Here is a 14,582-nt window from a genome sequence, read left to right as displayed (position 1 = left end):
TTAGTATTTCATGATAACTATCAATTTTGCATGCAAAGATAATGAATTGCCTGGCATTGTATTATTTTATTTATTAATTATTATGAATCCATTGGCTCAACAAGGTTATTATAAAAATTGGTGTTAAGTTATTGTAGTGTAGATGATTTTCATGTAAATTACAGTAAAATGATCAGCATGATTAAGAATAAATAAATAAAAAATACAAATGTATGCAAGTTCTCAGGGTACTTTGAAATATTAAAGATTTCAGGGACACCTTGAATTAGTATTCAAGCTATATTTGTTTTTTTTATATTTTGTAAAAAGTATTCATAAAATTGTAGATTTAAAAATGATCAATCATATTATATATTTGTAAATTAAATCTGTTTGCTTATTACCCTATTAATTAATTTGTTAATCAGATGTTTGCATTTTTTAGGAGACTCATGGTTCTAAGTTAAGCACTGGAGCAATTGCAGCTGGGTTAAAAAGTAAAGTGTCTTCTAGTAACATTGATTTAGACAGAAGTGGCCAAGCTTACCAGAGCATGAATAAATTCCTTGCAGCATTTTTAGAACATGTAGGTTTTTTAATTGCATTCATTTCTTATTAAATATTCAATCTTTTTAGTATTTATCTATGTAAACAAATAATTCTTTAGAAGTTGTTTAGGTAAATTGTTATTACTTGTAGGAGCCGTAAAGAATTTGCTGCATTTGATGCAGGTAGATCTTGGTTGTTTTTAGAAATACAATTTTTAAAAGGTTCAAAAACAACTAATTGAAGTAGAGATGTGTTGAAATAGAAAGGGATTAATTTACAGAAAAGTCAATTAACAGAAAATTTAACATGACCAAATTTTTTGGAAGTGAAACCAAAATGTACTGTCAGATTTGTAGAATCTAAACAAGTTGCAAAATTACTGAGAAAAAACTGCTCAGAAATGTACTAAAAGACCACATAAATGGAAAATTATGTAATACCATTCCGGAGAAGAAAAAATAAGTTAATCTTATTATCACAGATGTGCCTATACTAAGCACAGAAAGTAAAGAGCTTTAAAATATCTAAGTATTTGATGTTAGAGATAGCTAATATCCACTCACAGTTATTATGCAAATTTCATCTTAAAAGTTAAGATTGTTCCAATATTTTGTATAGTGAAGAAACAAATTACTGTAGTGAGGTACTGTTGGGAATGTTACTTAACCAAGATGTTGACAAGCTGTAACCATAATGTTGTTCTTATGTCATATCAGACTACCGTTACTTATGTCAGTTAGCTTTATATAATTTATAACTTTGTATCACTTATGTGTGGCATCATCAGTCTGTGCCAGTTTAATTAATATCATGTAGTATGTGTTTTACAATCTCTGACATGACTGAATCAAATAAGAAATATTTTACATTAAATTTACAAACATTAAAAGCTGATATTACATTACTTGAATACTGTTTTTTATTAAGTAGTAAACAAATAATATTATAAAATAATGTTTAGATTTGGGAAGCAATACATTTATTTTAGATTATGTTACAAAAAACAATTGTTCCATTATATAACACTGATTGCAATAGCAGTAAGATGTTCATTTTATATCTGTGACTAAAGAGGTGAACATTTTTATGTTCTTAATGTTTAAATTATTTCTGTTGAACATTTTGTAATAAAATTTTCTGATGAAGCAGAAATTTCTTTGCAAGTAATTAATATGGAGGAAAAGAAATAAGTAGTAAATGGAAAATACATTTTTAAAAATAAATTTTAATTTAAAAATATATCCTATCAAAACTATGAGATTATTTTTCGTTAAAATGTACTATAATATACAGAATACTAGGGTAATGTTTATAAAACAAAAATAATGTTAAGATGAAATGTATGTTTAATAAATGACAATAATTATAGAGAATTATATGCATCATTCAATCTGGTGAACCTGTTAAGCATCACATTTTATGGATGAATTATGCTTAATTTTTTAAACAGAATTTCTCGCATGTTGTAATAACAATTTATTACTAATATTAGCAGTTTTTATCATAAATATTGTGTAACTTATTATTGTATTAGGCCTTTATTGAGTATTTAAGAAGATAGTTATTGATAAATGTTGATAGAAAATGAAAATTACAAGTTGTAAATGAGCTTGCTTGATTTTTCTAAGCAATATTTGTATTTTTATTTAGTAATGCTCTGTGTTTATGTAATGTTTATTTATAGGATAAATTTACACCAACTAATTAACTTTAACAATGTGTATAGCATTGTTGTCAAGAGACACTTTCAGTATGTTATGGAGGTATGACTGCTGGTATGATAATATGGTATGATAATATATGGGGAATGTTTCTCCTTTTAGCACAGTATTTGCTTAAATTACTTCTCCAATTATTTTCTGTAGTAATTCTATTATTAGAGTATTATGAGAAAATAAATCTTTATTTACTTGTTCATTGTAGCTTTTAATGTCTATTTAACCATTTTTGATATTACTTAAAAAATTTGATATGTAGTCTCCTAAAACTTGTAAATTATTTCTTTTTGTTACAGGCATTAAAAGACTTGGATTATGAAGTAAGGGAAAAACTTTTTGTTGAAGCTTTGTTGGATATAGAATTTTCTGATTCTTTGGATAGAGGTGTGTTCTACTGTGGTAAGTTAAATACATAAATATTTTACAATTGTGGATGATATTGTAATACTGACATTTCAGTATTTCCTTCTACTTCATCCAGTTTGACTGACTTTTGGGCTCCCGGTCGTATCCATTATTACACAGTTTATTCATTCACATTTTATTTTGCTCTGCTCATACAATTCTCCCCAATTTTCATAATTACTAATACAGCAGTACATGAACAATAAATATGTTAAGACTTACTTGTATGTCCTTTGTTTATATTATGTAATTGAGACTACAGTAATGAAAATTTAATTACTTAAAACATTTATTGCTGTAAAAATCAATAATGAACCCTTTTAATGGAATGACAGGTGTTGACTAAGAAAATGTGGATGTAAATTCAGTTTTGGAATATAGTTCCAAGTTACCCTCTGAAATTTTGCCACCATAAAATGATAAATTTATTGACTTATCTCTAAGTTAATCATTTAAATTACATGAATCTTGTTTGTTGTAATGACTTATCTTAGCATTTCTCTAAATATAATTATTTTTTTCACTTTAAACAACTTTTGTCTCACAATTATTATTATTATTATTTATTAATTACTTTATTAGTAATATAATAAAGAAAGGAGTTTACAAAAAATTATCGAGGATTTAATCCAAAAAAGAAGATTAAGATTTTATGAATATTTAATCAGAATGAACAACCATAAATTGACAAAATAAATATCTGATTTTTATAGCAACAAAACCACAAAGATCATTTGGTTTAAAGAAATAGAAAAAAATTTAAAAACATTGAACATTTCTAAAGATTTGATTGAAGGCCGAGATGAATTTAGAAAATTTATACAAGAATCAACGTTTTTAAAGAAAAAAAAGAAAGGTACACACCTGAATAGATGGGTGGAAAAAAGGAAACAACAATTGAGCAAAAGAATGAAGACCTTTTGGGAAAAGAAAGAGAAGTTCTAACTATGTAAAAAGAATCTTTAGCAGTCAGAATAAAAAAAAGGGTAAGGAAAGTAAATAAAGAGGTAAACTTTGATGTAAGACTTTAAAGAAAAAGAAAGTAAAAAGTAAAAAAAAGAGTTCGTAAGAATGGTTTATGAACTGCATTATTTTTTTGAATTAGCTCTACAATAAAAAAATGTAGCTGTAGTGACTTGTATGCTAGTTTATGATTAAGTCTGTTCTCTACTATGGGTATAACTTTACTCTTAAAATAAATAAAAAATTAAGTAAAGACATGAATAAAATTTTAAATTATACTTCACATCAAATGTATTCAATCAACCAGTTTTGTTATATATATTATTTATATTCATTACAAAAAAAAAAAATTAATTTACTCATAGAGTACAAAATGTCACTGAAAAAAGTGCTTCATTTATAATCACTATATATAAAATAACAAAAGTATGTTTGGCATTATTCCTTGAAGCATAGCTCAAATAACTTAATATTTTATAAATATTACTTGTTTCTTAACATCATTCTACATTGTTAACTGTAATTTAAATATTTTTAGCTTGCAGTTTTATAAATATTTTTTATCAAAATTGATAACTCTTATGTTAATACAAATGTCATAGTAAATGTAAAGTTATTTTATTATAACAATACAAAAATATCTGCTTATTATTATGAAAGTAAATGTGTTTTCTTTATTTTTACAGATAATGGACATGCTTTTGATAATGTGTTATTTTATGGTAATGAAGCTACACTTGTTTCACTTGACATCATTGTTTTTTGTTTTATTGAAGTTTTAACACAGAACTACCTTTTGGCTGCTGTAATAACTGCTTCTGTGGCAAAAGTTAGTAATATGAGTGGATATCTAAGTATGCTTCTTTTTACTAATTACTCAAAAACTCTCTCATGGATGAGGAAGTCGAATATAACATTCTAAACAACTAAAATTCTTAATGTTTATTTTCTTATAATTATATCTTCTGAATTATTATATATATACATGTTTATTTGCTGTTAGTAAATATATTTCTTATCTTATAGATTTAGAAGACTACTTTCCCCCAATCATACATAATAAAAGTAATTCAAGAGTTTTTGTTGCAAAACATTGGGGGTATTTTAAGATATAAAATTATTAATTGTTACTAAGATCCTTTTACATTTTAATCCTTAATTCTATAGAACTCTATAAACTGATTTTTCTGCTACTTAGAAATTAGGTAATAAAACAGAAAAAAAAAATTATTTTTTCATGTTTAATAAAATAGGAAAAATAAGGAAGCAGCATGCCACTAAATTGGCAGTGCACCATACCTCCTGTCAGACATATTATAAATTTTATGTCATTAAAATGGGGAATATTTAAATTAAATAACAAACACATCTATTTAATATATAAGAGCCTAACACTTTTATTAGTTTTTTTCTTCTATATGTAATAGAAAAATTAAAATATCCATATTTGGTTTTTAATTTTTCACTGTTATAGGTTCCTGATAGAAACTGAATATATATCCTTTTTTTCAGATAAGAAGGATGTTGACTGGATTATTACCTACAAATTTTTATCAATGATTTTATCTAAGAATATTTAAAATCCATGTACCAGTTCAAAAAAATTTGCTAAATGTAAATTTGTTAAATCATTCTCCCCTCCACACTTATGCTCCCTATGATTTTGTGATTAATACACCTTCTACAAATATATATATATATATATATATATATATATATATATATATATATAGGATGGGGGAAAAGATATCTTTTCCCCCATCCTAAATTCACTAATACGGATTTTTATCATGCTGATTGTTCTTTTCTGTAGTAATTCAACAAGAAGATACATTAAATTTTTTATTTTAATTTTTACTGTAATAAAAATCAGTAACCAGAATTATTATTCTCTACAACTCTTTATAATTTCCTTATAGTGAAGTTGACTTGGAGAAATTTTAATATATTATTACATGACTGCTTAAAAAGTAGTGTAATGTATTTAGGGTGTGTGTACATATGTTTGTTCCACCGTAGCAACTCAATGGCTGAACCAATTTAGATATATGAGCCTGTGTTGGAATACTACCCTACTGGGAGAGTCATAGGATATATATAAAAATATTTAAAAGATTTGAAAAATCTATCAAATGAACGAGTTGTTTTTAAATAACTTGAATCTCTACACATCATTCTGAACGATTTGGAAAATCGTTCAGTACATCAAATCTTATATCTCATACATGTGAAGTTGTTCTCTTACTAGTGGTTTTATTACACATCTGCCCAAAAAGGGAAGTCTCTTTAAGCTCTCTTATGTATTTAGGGTGTATGTAAGTAGGTGTTCCACTGTAGCAGCTCAACAGCTGAACCGATTTAGATGTATAAACCCACGTTAGACTTCATGTATCACTGGGAGTGATGTGTATATGTGTGTATAGATATTTATATGTTTAAATAAATTTAAAAGATTGGAAAAAAAAATTATTATATACAAATACTATACGCAAAATTGTCACCCATATACTCTTTAATTATCCTGTTTTAGTAATTATCCTGTATTAAAGAGAAATGTTTTTTTTTGGCAATCATTTTTATTCATTTTTAATATTTATCTCATGTTTGTGATAAGTTTTGTATTTCTCATACAATTCTACTGGAAGCATCTCTGTTTTGTGTTCATGGAGTCTATTATGGAGTTGCATAATGAATGGACAAGATATTAGTTAATATTATCTACAATATTCACAAGGTATTTTATACAGTTATGTTTGAACATCTCAAAAACATCTTCTGGGACTAGTTAGTTTAATAATTATAAAACTCTTTAAAATTCTTGTACAGTGTAAACCTAACATTGATTTTAAATATGGACTTACTTGTAAAATCAAAGAAAACATTTTTGCTTGATAAAAATTTACATTTGGAGACATAGGTTTCTGCAGTTACACTAATAAAAATGCCTGTATCTGTGTAAATTTGTATATGATTACTAGAAGATCAAAAATTGTTGGCCTCATTTACTGAGCTGGACAGCTTTACCATTGAAGTATAATGCACTTACTAGATAAGATTTATTTGTACTAGTACCACCAACATACTTTCAAAAACATCTGAAGTTGATTTAAGTCTTTAATCAAAGTCTAAGTAGAGAATACTTCTGTATATGGAAGGAAAGATTTAATATTAAACTTGTCATCACAACAACATGCAATTCTATCAATTTTCTAGCTGCAGAAATTTTAAATGGGTAACCAGATCTGAAGATAAATATAAAATTTAAAAGTACGTTCTATTTATTAGAATTATATATAAATTATTATTATTATTATAATTTGGATGATTGGAGTACCTGAGAAGAAAAGATTAGAAGCTTTTGAAATGTGGTGCTATAGGAGAATGTTAAAAATCAGATGGGTGAATAAAGTGACAAATAAAGAGGTGTTGTGGCAAATTGATGAAGAAAGAAGCATTTGGAAAAATATAGTTAAAGGAAGAGAAGACTTGTGTAGCTACATCTTGTGGCATCCTGGAATAGTGGCTTTGATAATGGAGGGACAGGTAGATGAGAAAGATTGTGCAGGTAGGCAACATTTGGAATATGCAAAACAAATGTTAGGGATATAAGATGTAGGGGGTATAGTGAAATGAAAAGATATAACCCTACAAAATATATGACATGATATATAGAATGATATGTGATATAGAAGAGACATGACTGGCACTAGAATGGGGATCTTGGAGAGCTGCGTCAAACCAATCAAATGACTTAAGACAAAAAAAATATAAATTATTGTTTACTATGTTCAATAAAAATATATTTATTTTTGGTGTATGTATTGCTTTCTAGGTTTTAGATCTAATAAGAAGAGTTGGTGGAAGAAAAAATTTAGCAAAGAAGACTTTAATTGATGAAAGATTTCTAATTTAACTAATAGGTGTATTACTGTTATTATGAAAATAGATGGAATAACTCTTTATTTATAAGTTTGTTTAACTGAGAATAAACACAGTTATAAATAATCTATACCAAGCTCATATAAAAGTATTATTATTTGAGCTATTTTGTCACAACTTTCATCACAAGAATAGTAAAAGAAATGATTAATTTTATAAGCATTTACAAGTATGTTTTTATAAGATTTTATTTAAGTATGTTGAAAATCAATCATCTACCAATAGATATTCAGTTAATTTTTTTTTTTAACTAGTGTCAATTGTAGGAATACTCTGCATTTGGTATTGTCAAATGTTTCTTTATTTTTCTATTTATTGTAAGCACTGATAATCTGGTTTAAGCTTTTTGCTTGCCTTATTTTTCATATGATATTCAAAATTCAGTTCAATTTTAATTTTATTGCTTTGTGATTTTTTTTTAACTCTTAAGTGAGGTGGCTCTGACTTACTTCATAGTACATCATCGCATGGCATGGTGTGTGTATTTATGGGTCATTGCTGTATATGGAAGAAAATAAAAAACAATATTATAACCATGAAATGTTTAATATTTATTTGGTTTGTTAATAATATACATTAGAACTTCTAGCAGTATACAATTGTTTGGATGTTAAAATGAAATCAGTGGTTAGGTATTTTATTATCATAATGATATTCTGTAAATTGTAATTAGTATTTCTATATTGTTTTGTTGTATAAATTTTTATTTAGTTACTAATAGTATAGTTTATTTTTATAAGATGAAGTTGTAAGCATATACAAAATGAAAAAATAAAACTTACGATATTTTAATTATAATCTTTTACTGTATTTATGTCATTACTTCCTTGTACGAAGTTAAGGAAGTATTTTATTTGCGAAAAATTTCGGTTTCAGATTTCAATGAAAATATCCATTTTGATCATCCCTGAATCCATTTTGACTAGTTTTGGTGTGATGTCTGTATGTATGCATGCATGTACATATTTATCTCGGATAACTCAAAAATAATTAGCCATAGGATGTTGAAATTTTGGTTTAGGACTGTTGTAAAATCTAGTTGTGCACCTCCCTTTTTGATTGCAGTAGACTGAACCAAAAGTGTCCAAAAAGCTCAAAATCCCCAAAAAATTGGATTTTGAACTTTTTCTTAACTCATGATTTATCATGAGTGGTACTTATTTTCATTGGTTCCAGAGTTATAGCCGAATGAAATTTTAATTAATGAAATATTTGGATTTTAGAAAGGGAAGGACATTGGTTTGAATCAGAAATATATTGATTTATTAATATATAATTATTAATTTCTGATTGTTAAAAAAAAAATTACGATAAATAATAATTCAGTAATAATAAAAAAAAGAAAAATATCAGAAATTATCAATGAAATAAAATTTTATGTACTTTTTATATAAAAAAAATGTGTATGTGTAATTTAATTGGCATACAAGGAAGTTATGTGGTGCCCATATCAATTTTTTTTATATTTTCTGTATTTATATTTTATTAATTTCATTGTATACACTGATGATGTTATAATCATTCAGAATTAAATAAATTTTTCTGTATGAATTATCTTATTAGGTTTAAATAAAATTTATATACTTTAAAAAGTATTCATTAAAAATAAACAACTTGTATTCAAATCTACTTATTAATCATTATTTTATCTCTGTATCTCCACCTCTCTCTCTGTTATTATTATTATTTATTTTTATGGGTAAGATTAATTTTGTAGAGATCATAATTTCCCATGGCTGACTTGGACTGAAACCCAGAATAATCCAAATGAAAAGCAGAACGTCTTTTGGATCTACCGGTTGGTTGAAGAGTGATAAGAATTACATATAAATTTATACTGAGATTTATTTTATGAAACTAGGTATTTTCATAATTATTACAAAACTTCATTTAAAAAAGTTGAAATATTTTAATGTTGAATCAGATACCAACTACAATGATACATTTTTTCACTGGTAGATTTTTTCTAATTGGTAGATTGGGGTATAACCACTAAAAATTCCATGGCCGAAACACCAGGTGATTGATCCAATATGGTTGCATTAAATGTGTTTCACCATTGGTATATTTAACTATGAAAAAACTATTTTCTAAATTTGGGAAGAACTTAAGCCAGTGCATTAAAAACATATGTATAAAAAAAATTGGAGATAAGATATAACAAAATAAAAATAATGTTGTGAGCCAAATAGGAACATGTAAATATCATAAAATTCAATCTATTAGGCTCAAGACTAAAAACAAATTTATTTTCTGGTGAAAATAAATTAATAAAATAAATTGGTGTGCTTAATTTTTGTTAGCAAGTGTCGGCTAGTGAAAAAATTCAGGCTTATGCGCCTTTGGTAAAATGAACCCGTACTATTTTTTTGTTATATTTTCTTAAGCAGCTTGTTAGTATTAGCTATCAGTTCCACATCCAGCTAATGATTCATTGGATTCATTAGATCAGAAAACAATTTAAAAACGTTGTGTTCAAAATTTTGATATAAACTTTGGAATTTTTTTATATGGCTGAAATTGTGATTTTATTATTATGTTTATTATTTTGTTAATATTACCTAGTCTACTTTAGTTTGTTTAAGATTAACTTTTGGTTTTGGTTTGTCATTTGGTTTTGGTTTGTCAGTATTAAATAGACATATTCATCTTCCAAACTTCAAATTCTAATTTAAATCAAATAATAAACAGAGAATGATAATGATTTTCAGCGCTTTAATAAGTTATACTTTATTATTATTATTTTTCATAAATTCTTTTGCTGATTAAATAAACTTAAAATGACAATATTTTATTCAAAGTTGACCAGTTAATATAAAAACAGAACTTAAATTTGGAAAAAAAATATAATAGCCTTTTGACAAAATACACTCAAACAAAATTACTAGAAATTGTATGTAATTATAGGAAGATTAAAGAAGAGAAAACTGTAAAATTACAAATTGCTTTCCTGTAAAATTGATATTTTATGACTGATAGATATTTTGCTTCCCTTGACAACTTTATTTATAAGTATGTTTCACAAAATACTTCTTTTTTTTTTTGTGAACAGACAATCAGGGAATCAAATAAATTCCATTTTTTAACTTTTTCCCCCCAGAATTTCTGCCTGTTCTTATTTAGCCTTATTTTCTTCTTCAGTCCACCTGATACCACTGGGTTTTTTCTGTTCCACAGGTATGTTCAGATTGTACAAAAACCTTTGTAAATTCATTTCTGAAAAACTTTCCTGAGTTAGATTGAATTTTTGAATTCTATTTTCATTTTTTTTGATGTCATCCTATTGGTTTTTGTATTTCAAAATTTTGTCAAAGATTCATTTGTTCACTATATTCATTCATCCACATTATATGTAAAAAAATCTTAACCTTCCTTTACTAGTGCATTAATATGTTGAAATATCTTTATTTAATCTTGATTTGTAAGTCTTTGGTCTTTTTTAGGTCCATATATTTTTCTAAGGTGTGTGGTCTAAGTTTCCTAAGGTGAAATCTATACCTTTCTATTTTTAATAATTTTTCTAGATTGCTAAATTGTTTCCATACCATAAAGAATGACAGGTTTAATTGTACTTTATGATATTGTAGTGTCTAATTTTGGCACTGATGGATAATTTTTTTTGTTATAAAAATTTTTAGTTAAAAATGATAATTTTTCCATTTTATTTTCTGAAGTTTTGGCCGTTCCATTATAGCCGATTACTTCCACTAAATTAACATTTTTTGTTGCTAACATTTCCAAATTTAGTATGGATTATTTTTTTATTGAAGTTTTTAATGTTTATTATGATTTAAGTTTTAGTGAAGGAAATTTGTAAACTAGTCTGTTAAGTTATAATTTTTAGGTCTTTAATTTGGGCAATTTCATCTTCTGATTTTGCTAGCAAAGCTAAATCCTCCCTCAGCAAATGCTATACATTTAACTGTTAACCCCTCTTTTTGGAGCCCAATCTTATTCCTCTGTTATTCTTCTCCCAGAATGTTTTCATCACTTTGTTCAATACAGTATTGAAAAATATGGGTGATAGACCATCCTTCCTTAATCCTGTTTTGATTGGGAATGGTTTGCTGATTTCTCTCCGAAATGTAACTTTGGAAATTGTACCCGTAAGAGTAATTTCTAAAGGTTAACTAACTGTCATTGAATCAACTCCATATTTTTCTAAACATTTTGCTGTTGTTAATCTATCCACTAAGTCATATGCTTTTTGAAGATCTATAAATGAGATGAACATTGGTCTGCTTTGTCACATGTAAGTTGTAACTATTAATTTTAGACTGAGAATTTGTACTTGACATGCTCTACCTTGGGTATTACTGCAATTTTATGATCAATTTGAACATGGTTCTAGTCTGTTTAATAGGAGTTTAGAAAATATTTTATATGTTACTGGAAGTAATGAAATTCCTTCATAGTTATTTACTTCTTCTTTCGGGCCTTTTTTTTTTATAAAGAATGGATTAAAGTAGATTTCCAACTTTCTGGTATGACTTCATCTTGGCTGTAGCTTTTCAAAAAAGTTTCAAAAAGTTTGGTTGTAGCTTTTGTAAATTTATCATTTGTATAGTTCCATAATTCTGCAATAATTCCATCTTCCCCTGAAGTTTTATTATTTTTCATTAGTAATGATTTCTTAAATTTTTTCTTTCATTTAGAATTTGGACTCTGGGGATTTCTAATGAAAGTTAATTTTTTTTTTAGCAGTTTCACAATTTAAAATATTATCAAAATAATTTGCTAGAATTTTACAATTTTCTTTATTATTTAATGCCAATGTACTACTATCTTTCCTCTTAAAGCATACACACTTGGTGCATTGCAGTTCAGGTTCATGTTAGCAAACTTTGATTAAATTCTCTTGTATTACTTCTTTTGAAATCTTGTTATAATTTTGATATTTGTAATTTAAAAATTTTTTTTTTATTTCTTCTAATTTTATTTGTGTCTTTTCTAATTTTACTATAAAATTCAAATATTTCTTTTGTTTTACACAAATTCCACAATTTCCAGTGGTTAAGTCTACTTTGTACTGCTGTCATTTTTCTGACCACCTGGATGTTTTTTATGAGTAGTTTTAGTTGTTAAATTTTGTGCATTTTGAATTAAACTGTTTTTTGCTTCACACCATGAATTCAGAATGTTAAGCTTATTTTGGAATTCTTTTTAATTTTCAAATATTTAGTATCAAACCTTGAAATTTCTTCTTTTTTTTAATTAGGAATGAAGTTCATTTTGATTTGGGAGAGGTAGTAATCTAAAGTGAAATTTAAAGATTTTCTTACTTTAACATTCAGTATTTCCTTGTAACAATGGTTTGAAATTGCTACATGATGCAATTGAAATTCACCCAGCATTGGATTTGGAGATACCCATGTCTTTTTGGGTAATGCTTTAAAATGAGAAGACATTATTTTTACTATTCTTTCACCATTTTTGTTGGTTCTTCTGTGAGTAGAATACTTTTCACTGATTTTATTAAATTTTTTGCCTAGTTTGGAATTAATATCACCCATTATTATCTTAATGTTATTAGTTGGTAATTTCAGAATTTTATCTTCAAAAGTTTCCCAAAATTCTTCTAATTTTTCTGGATTTGTATTATTATCTTCATTTATAGGGGCAAAACAGTTGATTAATATCCTGTTGGTTGATTTATTAGATAGTAGAGACAATCTAATTCAAAATCAAATTTAATCTAATTTTAAATTCTTCAACTGAGTTTAGAAATTTAGCTTATTACAACTTCTGTTTCTAGATGTGGAATTGTTTTCATTACCCTGTTTTGAATTATTCCTTTAAAAACTCTGTATCCATTTGATTCCATTACGTCTTTATGTACGAATCTTGTTTCTTGAAGAGCTAATATTGATATATTTATTTAATCTTTTAAATTCTGATGTTGATTTAATTTTTCAATTTGAGTAAGAAAATTTATGTTGTATGTAATAAAAATTATTGGTAATAAATAATAATAGATTAATAAAAATTATTACCTTGCATTACAGTGTGCAACCATACTGTCGAGCTAAATGTCTGCAATAATTTGATTGTCAACGGATTTTTACAAATAAGGTGTCATATTGTCAAAACAAAATCCTTAATAAATTTTGTAATAAGGAAAAATTTAATCAAACAAATATCTACAAAATTATTGAAGATTAAAAAATTAAGATGGCTGCCATTTTGAAATATGGCTTTTTCAAAATTTTTATTTTGTAGAATAAGACCCTAGTCTGGCAAATTTAATTAAAGTATGTTTACCCATTCCTGAGAAATAACTTTTTTGTTGAAAATCTCAAAATGACGTCTGGAAGAAAACAAAGCAAAATAAGATTTATGTCGAATGAACTTCTTTGCTCATTTTTTTGTCCTGAATCTGTTCCTAAAGTTTGGGGAATATGTCTCAGAACACTCTCTATACCAAAAAAAATATTTTCTTTTGTTTTTGTATTCTAAATCTTTTCTGTGGAACTTCGATACTCCTAGTTGCTTCCATGGGATCCCTGGGGCCTGAATGCTCAACATTATCTTCAGGGTAATTACTTTCATTGGAAGCTATTCTCATGATATTAATGATTTAAATTTTTAGCTAGATTATTCTGAAAAAATTACACCTAAGGTCCCCCTTGTGATTACAGCTAAGGAGCCTTGGAGGTTTGTTATGTTTAATTCAGGAAAACCAGAGTTTGACCTATCCAGCTGCACCATATGGAGGTAAGGCATACCTAATCATCCAACCATTTGGAAAAAGTGATTGCTTGAAAAAGTGTCGCCAATAGCATTCCACTGCCTTAATATTTATTTTATTAGTAATAATTTTCAAAGAACTGATTGGAAGAATTCCTTTCAGTGTATCCCAGAGAGAGAGAGCGAGAGAGGGGTGATAATGGTTGATAAGTAAATTTGAATTTGGCATCTATTTTAGTGAATCATTTTTTTAAGTATTTCAATCAGTAATTTGTAGAAAAAAATTCTTTGATTTTGACTGACTGTTATGACATTGTTAATTAGTATGTATGACGACATACA

General features: G+C 26.4%; 1 protein-coding gene across 1 annotated transcript in view; it reads left to right on the top strand.

Moving 5' to 3' along the window:
• LOC142321229 (meckelin) overlaps positions 1-7,540 on the top strand; it is a 48,789-nt gene extending 41,249 nt beyond the window's left edge. Inside the window, exons 13-16 of the mRNA XM_075359223.1 lie at positions 425-565; positions 2,543-2,645; positions 4,301-4,443; positions 7,447-7,540. Of these exons, the coding sequence (XP_075215338.1) occupies positions 425-565; positions 2,543-2,645; positions 4,301-4,443; positions 7,447-7,527 (468 nt within the window). The 3' untranslated portion in view covers positions 7,528-7,540. The remainder of the gene's footprint in view (positions 1-424; positions 566-2,542; positions 2,646-4,300; positions 4,444-7,446) is intronic.
• The last annotated feature ends 7,042 nt before the right edge of the window (positions 7,541-14,582 follow it).

The sequence above is a fragment of the Lycorma delicatula genome, chromosome 3 (genome assembly GCF_047948215.1).
Source record: "Lycorma delicatula isolate Av1 chromosome 3, ASM4794821v1, whole genome shotgun sequence".
NCBI lineage: Eukaryota > Metazoa > Arthropoda > Insecta > Hemiptera > Fulgoridae > Lycorma > Lycorma delicatula.
The sequence above is the reverse complement of the archived record's forward strand: the minus strand, read 5'-3'. Positions and strand labels throughout refer to the sequence as shown.